At 41.0% G+C, this 13,361-nt stretch overlaps 1 protein-coding gene across 4 annotated transcripts in view; it reads left to right on the top strand.

Annotated features, from left to right (window-relative positions):
• Positions 1–592: 592 nt before the first annotated feature.
• Positions 593–13,361, top strand: part of robo2 (roundabout, axon guidance receptor, homolog 2 (Drosophila)) — a 257,943-nt gene continuing 245,174 nt past the window's right edge. For all 4 annotated transcript variants that reach the window (XM_070971053.1, XM_070971051.1, XM_070971052.1 and 1 more), the window contains exon 1: positions 593–1,072. In XM_070971053.1, coding sequence (XP_070827154.1) covers positions 949–1,072 — 124 coding nt within the window. In that variant the 5' untranslated portion in view covers positions 593–948. The remainder of the gene's footprint in view (positions 1,073–13,361) is intronic.

Below are 13,361 nucleotides of genomic sequence, written 5' to 3'. Positions count from 1 at the left end.
TCACAGCAAAGAGGGGGGGATGGGTCAACAGGCGAGAACCCTACAATTTCCTCACCAGAGTGCTCTTTTTTGATCTCCTTCTCTTTTCCCAGCCCTCTCTTTCTCCCTCTCTCCTTGCTCCATGCCCCTCGTGAAGCCTAGCACCTTACTTTGGCGAGAGTGGTGCAATCTACATGCACCTCTTACTGATAAAAAAACATCTCTACAAATATGGACCTTGTCTTTCTTTTACTTTGCTCACCAACTGCCTGTTATTCTTTCTTGCCTGTTTGTTGGTTTACACTACCAGACAGCCTCAGTCAAACACACCCCTGAAGAATTATTTCTAGAGCGTAGAAAGTGGATTGTGCTACCACCTCTCGTCTCCTCTGCGATGCGAAGCTCTAAGTGAAAGACAGAGCTCAGAGGAATGAATTCCCTCTGAAACCCAGAGTTAGGAGGGCAGGAAATAATTCAGCAGCTCCAGCAGCAGCATCGGCATCAACAGCGGTGGCAGCAGTGAGCGTGAGAGAGACGGAGAGAGAGAGTGTGTGTGTGTGTGTGTGTGTGTGTGTGTGTGTGTGTGTGTGTGTGTGTGTGTGTGTGTGTGTGTGTGTGTGTGCGAGAGAGAGCTTGAGTGAGAGCGAGTTCCTATGCACTGTGCCGAGCGTAGCTGAGCCGTGCCGTCGCGTGGCAAGCTGTGTGTTCCCGTTTGGTTCCTGTGCGCTCTGGTGAGGCAGAGCTTACAGAAGGGAGAGATGCAGCTTCCCTCGGAGCTCCAGCATCAGTGAAACACCAGCACCCAGCCGGGGCGTCACAGAGCAGCATGGTAGGACTAGAGACCCACTGCTGACACCAGCGTGACTGACGATGACAGCCCACGCGTGGGTTACCATGCGCCACAGCCGCGCCGCTCTAGGAGGAAACACAGCCATGTGAAAGTGACTCGGCTGCCAGCAACTCTTGGACATGTTTTCCAGGGCAAACTCTGGATTTCTTTCTGTGTTTGAACTTGTTTTTTTTCTCTTGGTGCTGTCTGGCTGTCCCGAACTCACCTATCAGGCAAGGACTAAAGGCAGATGGAACAAGGGGGGTAAGTGCTGATGGGCAATCATGGTTGATGTTTGTAATGTCAAATTTGGGTTTGTGATGTTGAGCTGCGCTGTAGCTGTATGTTTTTAAAAGAGCTGAAGATTTGATGGACATTTTCAGGTGATCTTGGGCGGGACAGCGTTAAAATTTTGGATGATACGTTCTCATCACAGATTGACCTTGCCTAAAAACACTCTTGGATTTGGATATATTGTGCCACTATATTTAGATGCATGTAAAAGTCTGGACTTCTACATAATATTCATCCTCTGGTATGCTGTTGTCTCTACATTTATGACTCACTGTGGCAGCTGAGGTGTGTTCAAAGAAAGCTGTTTTGAACACTGGAGGAAGTGATGACCACTAACGTCCACTGAATTTTTTTCTAACTTTTTGGTGCTAGCCAATGTGCGCCTAACAGTGAATGCTGAAGTTAATGTTTTTTCACAGTTTTTAGGTTTTTCGTCACTCTTGTACTATTTTGCTGCTTTCTTTTAGTGCTTTAACGATACATTTTGAAGCTCTCCATTTACGTACTCTCTCGCAAACACACACACACACATACACACACACACACACACACACACACACACACACACACACACACACACACACACACACACACACACACACACACACACTCCTTTCCCTCTCTCTATGGCATAGTCTGTTGATTGAGATCACATTTATGCGTGTGCCCTGGAATGTTTGGTTGGCAGGACATGCCACCAGTGTCTTAGATCTGTGATATTTGCTTTAAAGACTTAGATCATGAGTGTTGAGGAGAGGTGTTAATAAATCATCTCAGCCCCTCCGTGGGAGCGGTCCTCTCGCCTCTCTTGTAGCATTTAATCCCCTTTGTCGGATTAAAGGAACCTCTAATCTTAGTGCTAGTGCACAGTGAGAAGGCTGAGAGATGCTCCCTGCAGCCTATCGGCATTGTTAGCACTCGAAGCGCGTGCTCTGTGGGATGTGTGTGTCTTCAAAGAGGCAGTGTGACCGCGGTGATCTATTTAATGATTCCTTGCCACTTTGCTATTGCTCTCGTTCCTCGCCTGTTCTCTACTTTACATTTCTTCCAATGGACCTCTTTTGCACCTTCCCTTTACCGTGTCCACGCACTTCTCACCAACACATCATTACCACACAGAAGTTCTAACTTAATGACTTGGACCACGCTCTTAGATTGATATTACCCACTCTCAAGTTTAGTGTAATGATAGAATTTCTCCTTTGATGTCCATTTCTGATCTTACTTTAATAAGTTCATATGTGTATAAATTGCTACAGTTCACATAATAGAAAAAATAGGTCATACAATTTCACAATCATTTCATTTTCTAGATTTGCACTGTCACAACAATCTGCTTTAAGGAAAATTTTCAGATGGAACAAGAGAAAATAAAGTTTCTTTCTGCCAGAGCTTATCAAAAACAACATGCATTTTCCAACCCAATTTTTGAATCACTTGAAATGATGGCTGAAATTTGTTCAAGGTTGGAATTTGATGTGTTTGGTGCAAATATAAATCAGAATCTGTAAACCAAGGGTAAAAGCAGATACAGTATGAAATCCCAGCGATCACTGGCCTCCTGTGAAATGGAGGGCATTGACCTCCCTTGGTGTAATTAGGCCATAGACTACATCCCTTTCTGTGCACAGTTGAACACATCATTCCACACTCATACTCTGAATCCTAACCTCACTTGTTTAATTATAGTTTTGTGACATGTTTGGAAAGACTAATATTTTTCATAATTAAGATAAGATTTGTGCAGGGTTGACAAATGTTAATGGATCCCCCGTCATTACCTATAGAAGATATTGGGTCGGAATAGCTATTTAACTTTTCATTCGCCTGCTGGCATAGTGCCGTTCGATATCTGTCACCAGCGGCAATTTTCATTGACTGTAAATTGCAATCCATTATCACATTTAACAAAATCATTTTCATGCTTGTCATTTACAAATGCACAATTTTAGCTAAATTATCAATACTGTCTGTTCTGTTATTATTTATGTAATTAAGAACACACTGGAGGTGTGCATGCAAAATGCATAGTGACTTGGTAATGCTAAGTTGTTAAAGCTTAACAAAGGATGTCACCTATAATTTTCCATAAATGCGAACCATGGATTGAAGCGATTATCCACCCAAAATCAATGTTTTGACTATCAACAATTACCTTCTGTTTACTTGAAAGGTGTCTGTTTACTTGAAAGTTTGCATTTTGCTCTGACACAAAGGTCAGGGGGTCTTGTCACCTTGAATTTCTGCCAGTGAGCACAATTTCCAGTGGTGGCAGGTTGACCTGTAGGAAGAATGATGAACAGAACTTTGTCAAACCACTTGTGCAGTCTAAATAGGCCTGTTACCATCCTGGAAGCTTCGAAGCTATAAAATTTTCACAGCTACTTTACCTGTCGAGCCTACAGGGGATTGGGTGATTCTGGGTGGAGCATCACTTCAATGGTGGATGTTGAAAGCCAGGTTATATATCAAAATCAATATACCAAAAGGTTGTGCCCTGTGATCGGCTGGCAACCGGTCCAGGGTGCACCCCGCCTCCTGCCCGTTGACAGCCGAGATGGGCTCCGGCCCCCCCCGTGACCCCGAAAGGGATAAGCGGCATAGAAAATGGATGGATGGATGGATGGATGGACACCAAAAGGTTGCAGTTTCACATTTTTTTTATTTTTTAAGAATAATAAAGATTATGTAACTTTCGAGATTGTGAAATGTGAAACTGGGAGATTTTCAGGTCCATTATGTAAAATTAAAGAAGCTAGCAATAAAAATTGAATGTGTAAGTTGTGTTTTCTAAGAACAGAAGTATGAACGCCTAAATATTCATACATAGGCTTACAAACCTTTCCTTAAAACACACCAGGAAGGTTCAGTGAGACATGGAAAACGCTACATTTTAGTGTAAAACCAGCATATACAAACAGAGTTTTAAGTTTGTATAGATAAGTTTGTTGTGTACTTATGGTTCTGTGTGACCAAACCATGTTTCACTTTGACTTTCAGCCAACCTTGCACAGTCTGATGTACTGTATGCTGACTGTGGGTAGTCAGTGGATTAACACCAGGTGTACCAGCTGTGGTATGGTGACAGTTGCAACAGAACGTTATTTATTGTCCTCCCATCTCTAGAGAGTGGAGCACAAATTCTGAAGGTCTTGTGATCCAGAAACAACCCACTTACTTCCTATGCATGATGTCTGACATCACCCAGAATCCAGCAAATTACTGTTCCTTTATATTCTCATACCACCCTGCAGAGAGAGCCTCTGTAACTAATATCACACAGGCGACTGGATCAGGGGCAGCAGAGATTGAAGGGAGCCTGGCAGTAGGAGGGAAATCCAATTGGATGTATAACAATCCCACTAAACTACAATAAATGGTAATATGAAGACAGTACCAGGTGGAGAGAAGCCTGGCCATGTTTGCACAGAGCTCTGAAGACAAATGATATGTAGAATAGCAGAGGTTTAGAAACAGGGTCATTTTTTGCAGTGTTCTCAACATCTGATTTACTAAACAGGGGCCTGCTGAGGCAGTCAGTGAAAGAGTAATGGTAAAGAGAAGTGACCAACACCTATTACAGAAATACCATTCACACTCCTCTGTCTCCCACAGCTGTGTGTATCTGACCATCTGGGGTGGGAGTGAGAGTATCAGATTTATAGACCAGGAGAGGAGAGCAGGAATTAATATTACCACTCCCTACTCACACAGGAATAGTGAAGCCTACTACACATCAACAGCCCACATTGCTTACTTCATCACTGTGTCTGCACATGCTCCATAACTGTGCAATTAGGAAAAGCTATTCAGGGCTGCTCAGATAACGAGAGAGTAAAGCAACCATCTTCAGTAGACTGAAAATGTTCCTTAACAGCGTTAACTTTAATACATTTATTGAGAGTGCCTGAAATGCATTGAATTTGCATCTCTTGCTCGAAATGATTTAAATAATTAAAATCACTATTTAATGGTGAAGTCATGAACTTATTGAAATAGGGGCCGACCCTAACTTTGAGAGACGCACAAGCTGTCAGATGGCCACACAGGTTTTAGACAAACCACAGCTTAGCAAAGATCATTCAGAGGAGAAAACAAAGGTGAGCAGAAAATATTATTCCCAAACCATCTGTTGATAATATCCATCACAGTTTATCCATCAGTTTACAGAACTTTCTAGTTCATTTTTACCCTAATTTATTTGCTGTAGTCATTTGTGCACCTTGTTCTCCTGTGTCATGAGTGATTATTGAAGTGTTCTGCAACATAGTTTGTCCATTTTTCTTAAGACTTAAGTTGATTGTTTTATGAATCTCTTTATATAGAATTACTATTAATGGTTGTCATCTCTACCCCCACCCCCACCCCCACCCCCACCCCCAACATGCCACTTGTGCCCTAGCCATCGCGGAAAGGCAGAACTAGCCGCAGGGATAGAAATATTATACAAACTAATGGGGGGAAAATTAGGCAACTGCCTGACAGAAAAATTAAATCACTGTCATTAATTTCAATTAATATGTTTTGACTCATGTCTTGGGGCAGGGAGCACAGCAATGGCTGTCATGGAGCAAGGGAAAATCACTCACTATCTGTTCCTGTGACGTTTCGCTGACATACTGTGACTCAGTTTGGTTTCGCTGGTGAGAACTCTTGAGAGCAACATCCCATGTATGCTAATGCAAAAAAACGTAGGCTGAATTTTCAGTCCTTCTGAACACTTGATTTCATCAACAAAATGTTTACAGGACCGCCAGCGAGCACATTTATAATGAAGCAGACTTTGCTCTCCCATAATTACTCAATCATGATGAAAAAGGCTAGAAAGGCAGAAAATGTGCCTGCTGTTCCTCGTTCAATCCAATTTGATCATTAAGCTTTGTGCCACTCCAAGTTGAGAAGAATCGGTTTCTCAAATGTGCTTGCCTTAATTTTGTTCGCCTACGCCTTGTTAGAAATAAATGTAATGTGTACAATCTGAAGTGTGGGCGATATTAGAGATGCAGTGGTAACAGGATTGTGTCAAGATTAGGTAAATCTTGTCACTACCCAATTTAGAGCGGCAGAAGGATATTATCAAATCCAATGCTAAAAACAAGTATTGTGTGATTTGTGCTAGAGCATTGCTTGGCCTTACTATAAGGTATTGTAAAAAAAATAAAATAAAATAAAATCTTGATATGCAGCATACGTCCATGTAATGTAGACATGCTTATAAATGTTGAGAATTCAGAGATCATAATTATCATAACATTAACATAGCATTAGTTCAGTAGAAAGAAACATATTCTTCTGTAAAATACCCTTAAGGAAAAGACGGTTAACGTTCTCCAAGATGTGTTCACTTGATGTTGCGTAGCAGTTTGGTTTTCAAGACATTCTGACTTGTCATTGACAGTGGGCCAGCATCCACAACACCAGGATCCTGAACCTCAGCAGCTAAATGGAATTCAGCCATCATTTATTTAATTATTTACACCTGTGCTTTCCCACTGCGATATGTCACAGTATTCATATGAGCTGGTCTTCAGCCTCTGACCTTCCGTATGTTTGTTCATGTTGTTTGGCTTTCTGTGTCCGTTTGAATAATTTTACAGCAGGTTATTGTGTGAGGCTGCCCATTGGGTGTTTGTCTTAGCTCTCTTTGTCTTGATGTTACCATTTTTCAAGTGCAGTTCAGCAGAGTAACCTCTTAATTGATTTTACTGATTACATTTGAATATAGAGCCTGAACCAATTTAACCTCAATGATCTTCACCAATTTCAAGATAAAGTCGTCAAGCCAGTCAGCCTGAAGGTAACTGAATTTCAAGAGAACTCTGGGTAAAAGTGTGAAAATGTTTGTAAATTACTCCTATTGCAACATATTTTATTTCTAGTATTGGTATTAATTATGATAATAATTTGGCTCTTTTGTAACAGACATTTTTTCTTTAGTAGCTGCCAGTCATAATATTAAAAATTCCACAATACAGCAGGTTAAATATCCTTGATATTATACATTTAAACAAATACATTTTATTTTAACACGCAGCTTTCCTAATCCTTCACATGAGGGATTTATCATCTGGTAAAAAAAAGAAAGAAAAAAGTTATATATTGGATTAATCTGAAGACAGATTAGTTATTGTGGGCAATTAGAGACTGAGGCTGTGAAATAACTGATTCAGTGAATTGGTAAAGTGCCATCGCTGGGTATTGCACTTCCTCCTCTTCACCACCCCAACCCCCAACCCTTATACAGTGCAGCTTAATTGCCACATTCCAGTCGCACGTCCTCTAATGAAGCGGATTTCTAATTGCAGTGGAAATTAACACTTTACAATAACAGTGTTTTATGGGTGAATTTCAGACTGTAAATATGACATCTTAGCATGATGGATAGATGTGAGTGCGTTTTACTGCCTGGGACCCTTTCACCCTGTCATTCCCTGACTTGGCTACAACCATGTTGCAGAGTATCTGCTTGATCACATGTGAGGTTGGTCCATGTGTAATAGTGTATGCATGAATGCCCGACTGAATTACATATCTTTCCAATCTTGCTTCTCTTGCTCTCATTTTCTCACAAGAGACGGTGATGGTCGTGCTGATGATCGTGATGGAACACAACTTTTGCTGTTTAAATGTATGATTTGAATAGTTGGAATGCAGCAATAGCACTGAAGTAGTGTGCAGAGGAGAAAATGTAAAGCTTCTTCTTTAGCTTCCCATCCAAGGCATTTGCTTTTGAGGAAATTTTTGTTATTTCCATATGTGTCAGCAGCTAAGGACAGAGTAACATCACACATTCTCTGCCCAATTGAATTTTTCTGCCGTTGCCAGGAAGATGACGCTGTCATGGTCAGAAATAGGAATACTTCACAAAGCATTTCACTAAACTGAACTACATCTCCGTAAGCTTTTTTTGTTTTGTTTTGTTTTGTTTTTTTTACCTTATATGTGACTCTCTGCCTCACTCTAACTCACTTTCTTTTCACATACCTCCTTACCTCTCTTTGCTCTCAGCAATAAAACTTTAAAGAGATAAGAAGCTTTTTTCTATTTCAGGGTCACCATTAGCCTGAATAATGCATTGACAAGAGAAGAGCAGTTTGAGTTCTATGGAGGATAGAAGCACAGCCTTCAATTAAATTATACATCATTATCACAGCTGGTAAGCCTGGTGCGACGGTACCCTCTCCATCCTCCTCTAAATGTTCCATGTTACTGTCTTGTCCAATATTGTGTGTCAAGCAACCGCCTCTTCCTGAGCCAGCACAGAGCTGGGAGGCAGATAAGGCCGCCTGTGCTGGAGGTGCACATTAAAAAAAAACGGGAACAGTCTAATGCCAGGGACATTGCTTAAAGGAACATACTGGTGTTATTCTGACTTCCTGTCATTAACAGAGATTGTCCCTATCTTTAATAGTCAATGTCGTCTGGTTTGATGTGTGTTTAGTGGATTGCTCAATAAAAATCTCTGCTCGATGTTCAGTCAGATGGTCACATAATCTCCCGTGTTTGACTTTGAAAAGTGAATTAGCCCCGTGACAGCCCACAGGTGAACAAATCTTTGTCTTAAGTGGTTCCTGAGTTGAGAATTGTTTTGTCAACATGTTATTTCCAAGGTCAAGAGTTAACTTTGACACACAAATTTCTTTCCCTTTAGTCATGGAAGCTATAAATCTTATGGACAAATTTAGTTGGAATACATGCAGTGAAAGTCAGGAGTACTGCTAATTTTACAGCTTGTCATAGCATACAGAAAGTTACTATAGTCAGTCCTCTGATGGCCAACTTGAAACAGTCAGGTTCTGCCATCAACGCAGTTTGTGTGTTGTGGGGATAAACTACATTTGGACTTGTAGTATCTTCTTCATGCTCAGGTTGTCTAAATCCTGACCAATCCTTCCAGCTATAACAGATCCACACTGATATCTGATATCCATCAAAACGGCACCAGTATGGTTCTTTGTAGTAACTGTAGGGAGCATGTTAGGTCAGATGTGGATCCATGGCAAGTAAAGGGGGCTACGTTTTGCCTCTCACCCGTGCAGTAGCAAGTATGTCCAACCAGATGCTGAATGCCGTTTTGGACCCCAGGAGATGCAGTGAAAAGCTCTGGCTTAATATGTCAGTGCAGTATTTATATGAAGCGAGGGATTTTCACTGCCAGATTAAGGTGTCTACAAGGGCCCTCTTTACATTTTGCATTCGCTCGCGTCTTATCCTTCTCTTGCCCTCAGAAAGATGTCATCCAAATTGCATGTTCAAAGCCATTTTTAAAAACATTCTTTTGGATGGATTCTCATATGTTATCATTAGCTGTGCATTCATGGTGATTTTTGTCGTTAAGCTCGATCATACTGCAGTTGTGAGGATAATGTGAGATGGAAATGGTTCGTGTTGGGTCAAACCTACCAGGTCCAGGTTACACAGCAGGGGCACAAAAAACAGACTCCTGGGCCACATCCTACAATGTGAGCATCAATGTGAGCATTTGAAAACATTAACATTTTGAACTTAATTGCCTTGGCTTTCTGCTTTTGAAGCAGTCATCAGGAAATTAATCGTACTAATGACTAATTATCTGGTCCTCCTTTTGCTCATTTCTAGTAGAAACAATTTTTCTACCCAGACAAAGGTGAGGAAATTCATCAGCCAGTGGTGTTAGCAAATGTGTTTTGGGTGATGAAGCTAAAATCTTATAATCAGAGGAGGCTGTCATTCATAACATGTGAACAAACTGTAAGCAGCTATTCTGCTTATTTCAGGGTGGAGGAGTTATTTTTTAATGTTTTTAAAGGAAAGAAGGGAGTGTTGTGGACAAGCTAATGCTGATCAAAGCAGTTAATGTCTGTTCTGAAGAAGTCATTGTAGAAAAAGACAACTGTCAGGATACATCTGCTGTATTCTCAAAGAACTGAAAACTAGAGTTGAGAAGGACATTCTAAAGTGTGTTATTACCTGCCCTGTATTAGTGCTGCATTATTAACGTTGTCCTTAGCCCACTGGTTAATTAACCCCAAAGACCTTAATTTACTGACGAATAATGCATAACAATGGATTAACTTCCTGTTCTCATTACTAAGATTGATTGATTAAAATCACAGCTGCTTTATCGGTCATGTTTAAATATGACCATATTATCAGCAAGTTGCCATTATTGAGTTACCACCAGCAGTGAACTCAAGCAGCACAGTTTCAGTTTTCAAGTATTCCTGTCCCCCATGGTGAAAGAGCAGACACATGCATGACTTGTTGTTTCTACTCAGACTTGCTTGTAGTTCCATCTTTGTTAATACATTTGATGCACAGAGTTTGTCTTGCAGCAGCCAGTTGGAAAAACGTTCAAACATTTATGAAACCATAGTCTTGGGTCGTAGAGTGAAAGTAGAGGAAGAAAAACTTGATTAAGGCTGATTTTGCATCCTGTGGTCAATATTTGTTTTCATTGTTTAGATATTCTCCCTAAAAATACATTATTTGATGTAGATTATTTGAAATGAGAACACAAGAGGTTTTGTGTCAGGTACAGTCTGTGCAAGAGAATTACACATTTACTTAAAATGAGTTTAATTTACTCTACAAAGGAACCTTTGTCAGGGTTTATGCCAAGATTGTTTCCATCACACTGTACATGCTTGGTTCTGCACCAGCACAGCTGAAAACTTGGTGAAAGATCTTAAAAGAAGCTAGTATCAGCAAGAAAAAAAACACATTGTACAACTTCTTTACAAATACAGATATGACTGGGAGAAAGGCAAGAGTGGTTTCTGTTGTCTGACTATATTGAGATTAGAGATGTGGATTTTTCAAATTCTGGAAAACTAGCTTTACACTTGTAAAAGAGATTTTTCATTATTTAGTAGTAGTATATGTATGAAGGCTTCTAACTGCATGGAAGCAAGTTATGACATGATTGTTGGCATTTGAAGTTAGGTATTCTTAGATAAGGACCGTTGAAATCAGCCTGTGCCAGTGTAATTTGGTTGTTGTGATAAGAGGTTTGTTTTTACAATATTTGGAATTGCCACTGCTGTGGATGTATTCCAGATAGATTTTGAGTTCCTGCCTTTTAACTGGACCTCCACTGACACAGCAAACCTGCAAACGTCTGAGTCAGACGTTGAATGAAGAAAAACCTCTCAAAGTACCTGCAGATTATGGTTTCCCATTTTGTGTGTTGTCAATTTGAGAAAGAATTCAAAGGAGTGTAATGGCTAATGGAATGTAGGGTGAAAGAAAGACCTTCATTATGTTCGTCACAGTAAGAAATCTCAACTGTTTGGGCTTATACTCAGCTGTTACGCCATCTAAATTTCAATTATAAAAACAAGTGATTGTATAATAAACAGCTGCGTGTGAGTGTGACCATGATATTCTTAGTGAGCGCTGTGCTCCTGTGACTTTGCAGGTTGTCACTCTAAAGTCATATTTAGTGCAGCATTATGCCTCTGTGCACTTTGTGTAGCTGGATTAGACTGTTTATTGTCCAATTTATCATGTTCAGTTTGCCTGCCGTGAAAAATATCTCCCTATCTCTGAATACATAATGGCTCTGCTTTGCAAATACAGCTAGAGGAATATTAACAAGTGATCTTGCAATCTTCCAGCTGATGCCCTGCTAAGGTTCGAGAGCACGCTTTCCTGCTGAGACTAAAATAACTTCAAGAATATTAACCTGAAGGCAATGAGCGTAAAACAAAGTAATTCTCAGGACATTGCTTTACCTGCCAAGGATCATTTTCTGCTGAAGCCTATAAAATGTATGAAATGAAAAATGTTGAATCGCTATGAGCTTCAATCTATGGTTTCTTCTGTGTTGTAACCCTTCCAGCAGAGGTTTCTCACCTTTGCTTTCGGGCGTAATGGGTGGCTATGATGCAATGGCAGTATGAAGTAATATAAGGCCATGGATGCTTTGAAAGATGAGATGGAAGTCTGCACACTGAGGCTGGATTAAGAGTTTAATGACTGGTAAAATTGTGGCATTTCGTCCAAGGTGACCCCTGTGGAGAGATGATCATGCCAAAGCTAGATGAAAAGTGAAGGTAATCCTTTCTTCCTCATTTCCAGATAGCTGTCACCAGCACAGGCTTTGTCACCAAGGCCCAAGGCATGTAATTACACTTTTATTGGCTTTTGGGAGACTGCATCATTCATTTAAAGAATAATCTCACTTGTGAGCACAAGCCACAGTACAAATAGATCATACCTGCATGAAAGCCTCTTGTTCTGACTCGCTGCAGTTTAATGGACTTTTATGAATCTAAGTTTGATGCATTGTTAATAGTGTGCAGGGTGTTAATACCTGAGTGTTATCCAGAAGTCATCCCTCTGTCCTTTTCAGTTGGGTGTTTTGCGAGTTGAAGAGCAAGGCCATATGAGTGTGACAGCAGCAGCATGCGAGTGTCTGGGTCTACTGCCAACCAGCCTTGACACCATTAGCTCCGGTGACACATTAAGGTTCTGTTTGCCTTGTAATTTGTTTTGTCTGTCAGTTTGATGGATGTCTTGTTTGCCGGCACTTCCTCACACATTGGAAAACGGTGGCTCGAGGACATTGTTAAACGAACTTCAAAAAGAGAAGCAGAAGGCATTTGTTTTCTCCAAACAGGTTTTTTGTGTTAATGGGTGTGTGCAACATTGTCTCGACTCTGTGCCACGCCAGACTCTGGATAATTAAAGGTGAAAAGCTAATTTGAGGAGAAAGGCAGGGAGGGTCCAGAGGCTTGACTGAGCTAGAAATAGAGATCCCAGTGACATTCCTAGTGGAGTACATTTCTTGGCTTATGCCAGGGTGGAAATCTTGGGGCCAGCCACTGCATGGCCCTCGTTCTGTGTAGAAAAACGGCTTGCAGTAAAAGATAGTAAAACCACCATAATGTCAGTTTCATCTGCTCTTTCTTGCTCTAAATGAATGCTGGTACCACAGTACATTATTTCTACCATGAAGCAGCCACCACTAATTCCACTGCATATCCTTTGTTCACACTACTGGCCTCACCTCTGTGACTGAGCAGCACTGCAATATCCATAAAACTGCAGTTAAGCACATTTGAGGAGGTGTAGAGGTGCGACAAAGAATGGCTTCACCTGTTTCTGCTCAGATGACAGGTCAGGCAACCGAGAGCCATCAGATCCCTCCACCCAGACCGCTCAGCTGAGGAAACGTTACAGCTCCACTACCACCTCAGCTTAATGAACCACCCCACTATTACCTACAAGTAATGCCCCAGAAGGTGTGAGAATGAATGACACAGCCCACACTTTA

The sequence above is a fragment of the Chaetodon trifascialis genome, chromosome 9 (assembly GCF_039877785.1).
Source record: "Chaetodon trifascialis isolate fChaTrf1 chromosome 9, fChaTrf1.hap1, whole genome shotgun sequence".
Lineage (NCBI taxonomy): Eukaryota > Metazoa > Chordata > Actinopteri > Chaetodontiformes > Chaetodontidae > Chaetodon > Chaetodon trifascialis.
The sequence above is the reverse complement of the archived record's forward strand: the minus strand, read 5'-3'. Positions and strand labels throughout refer to the sequence as shown.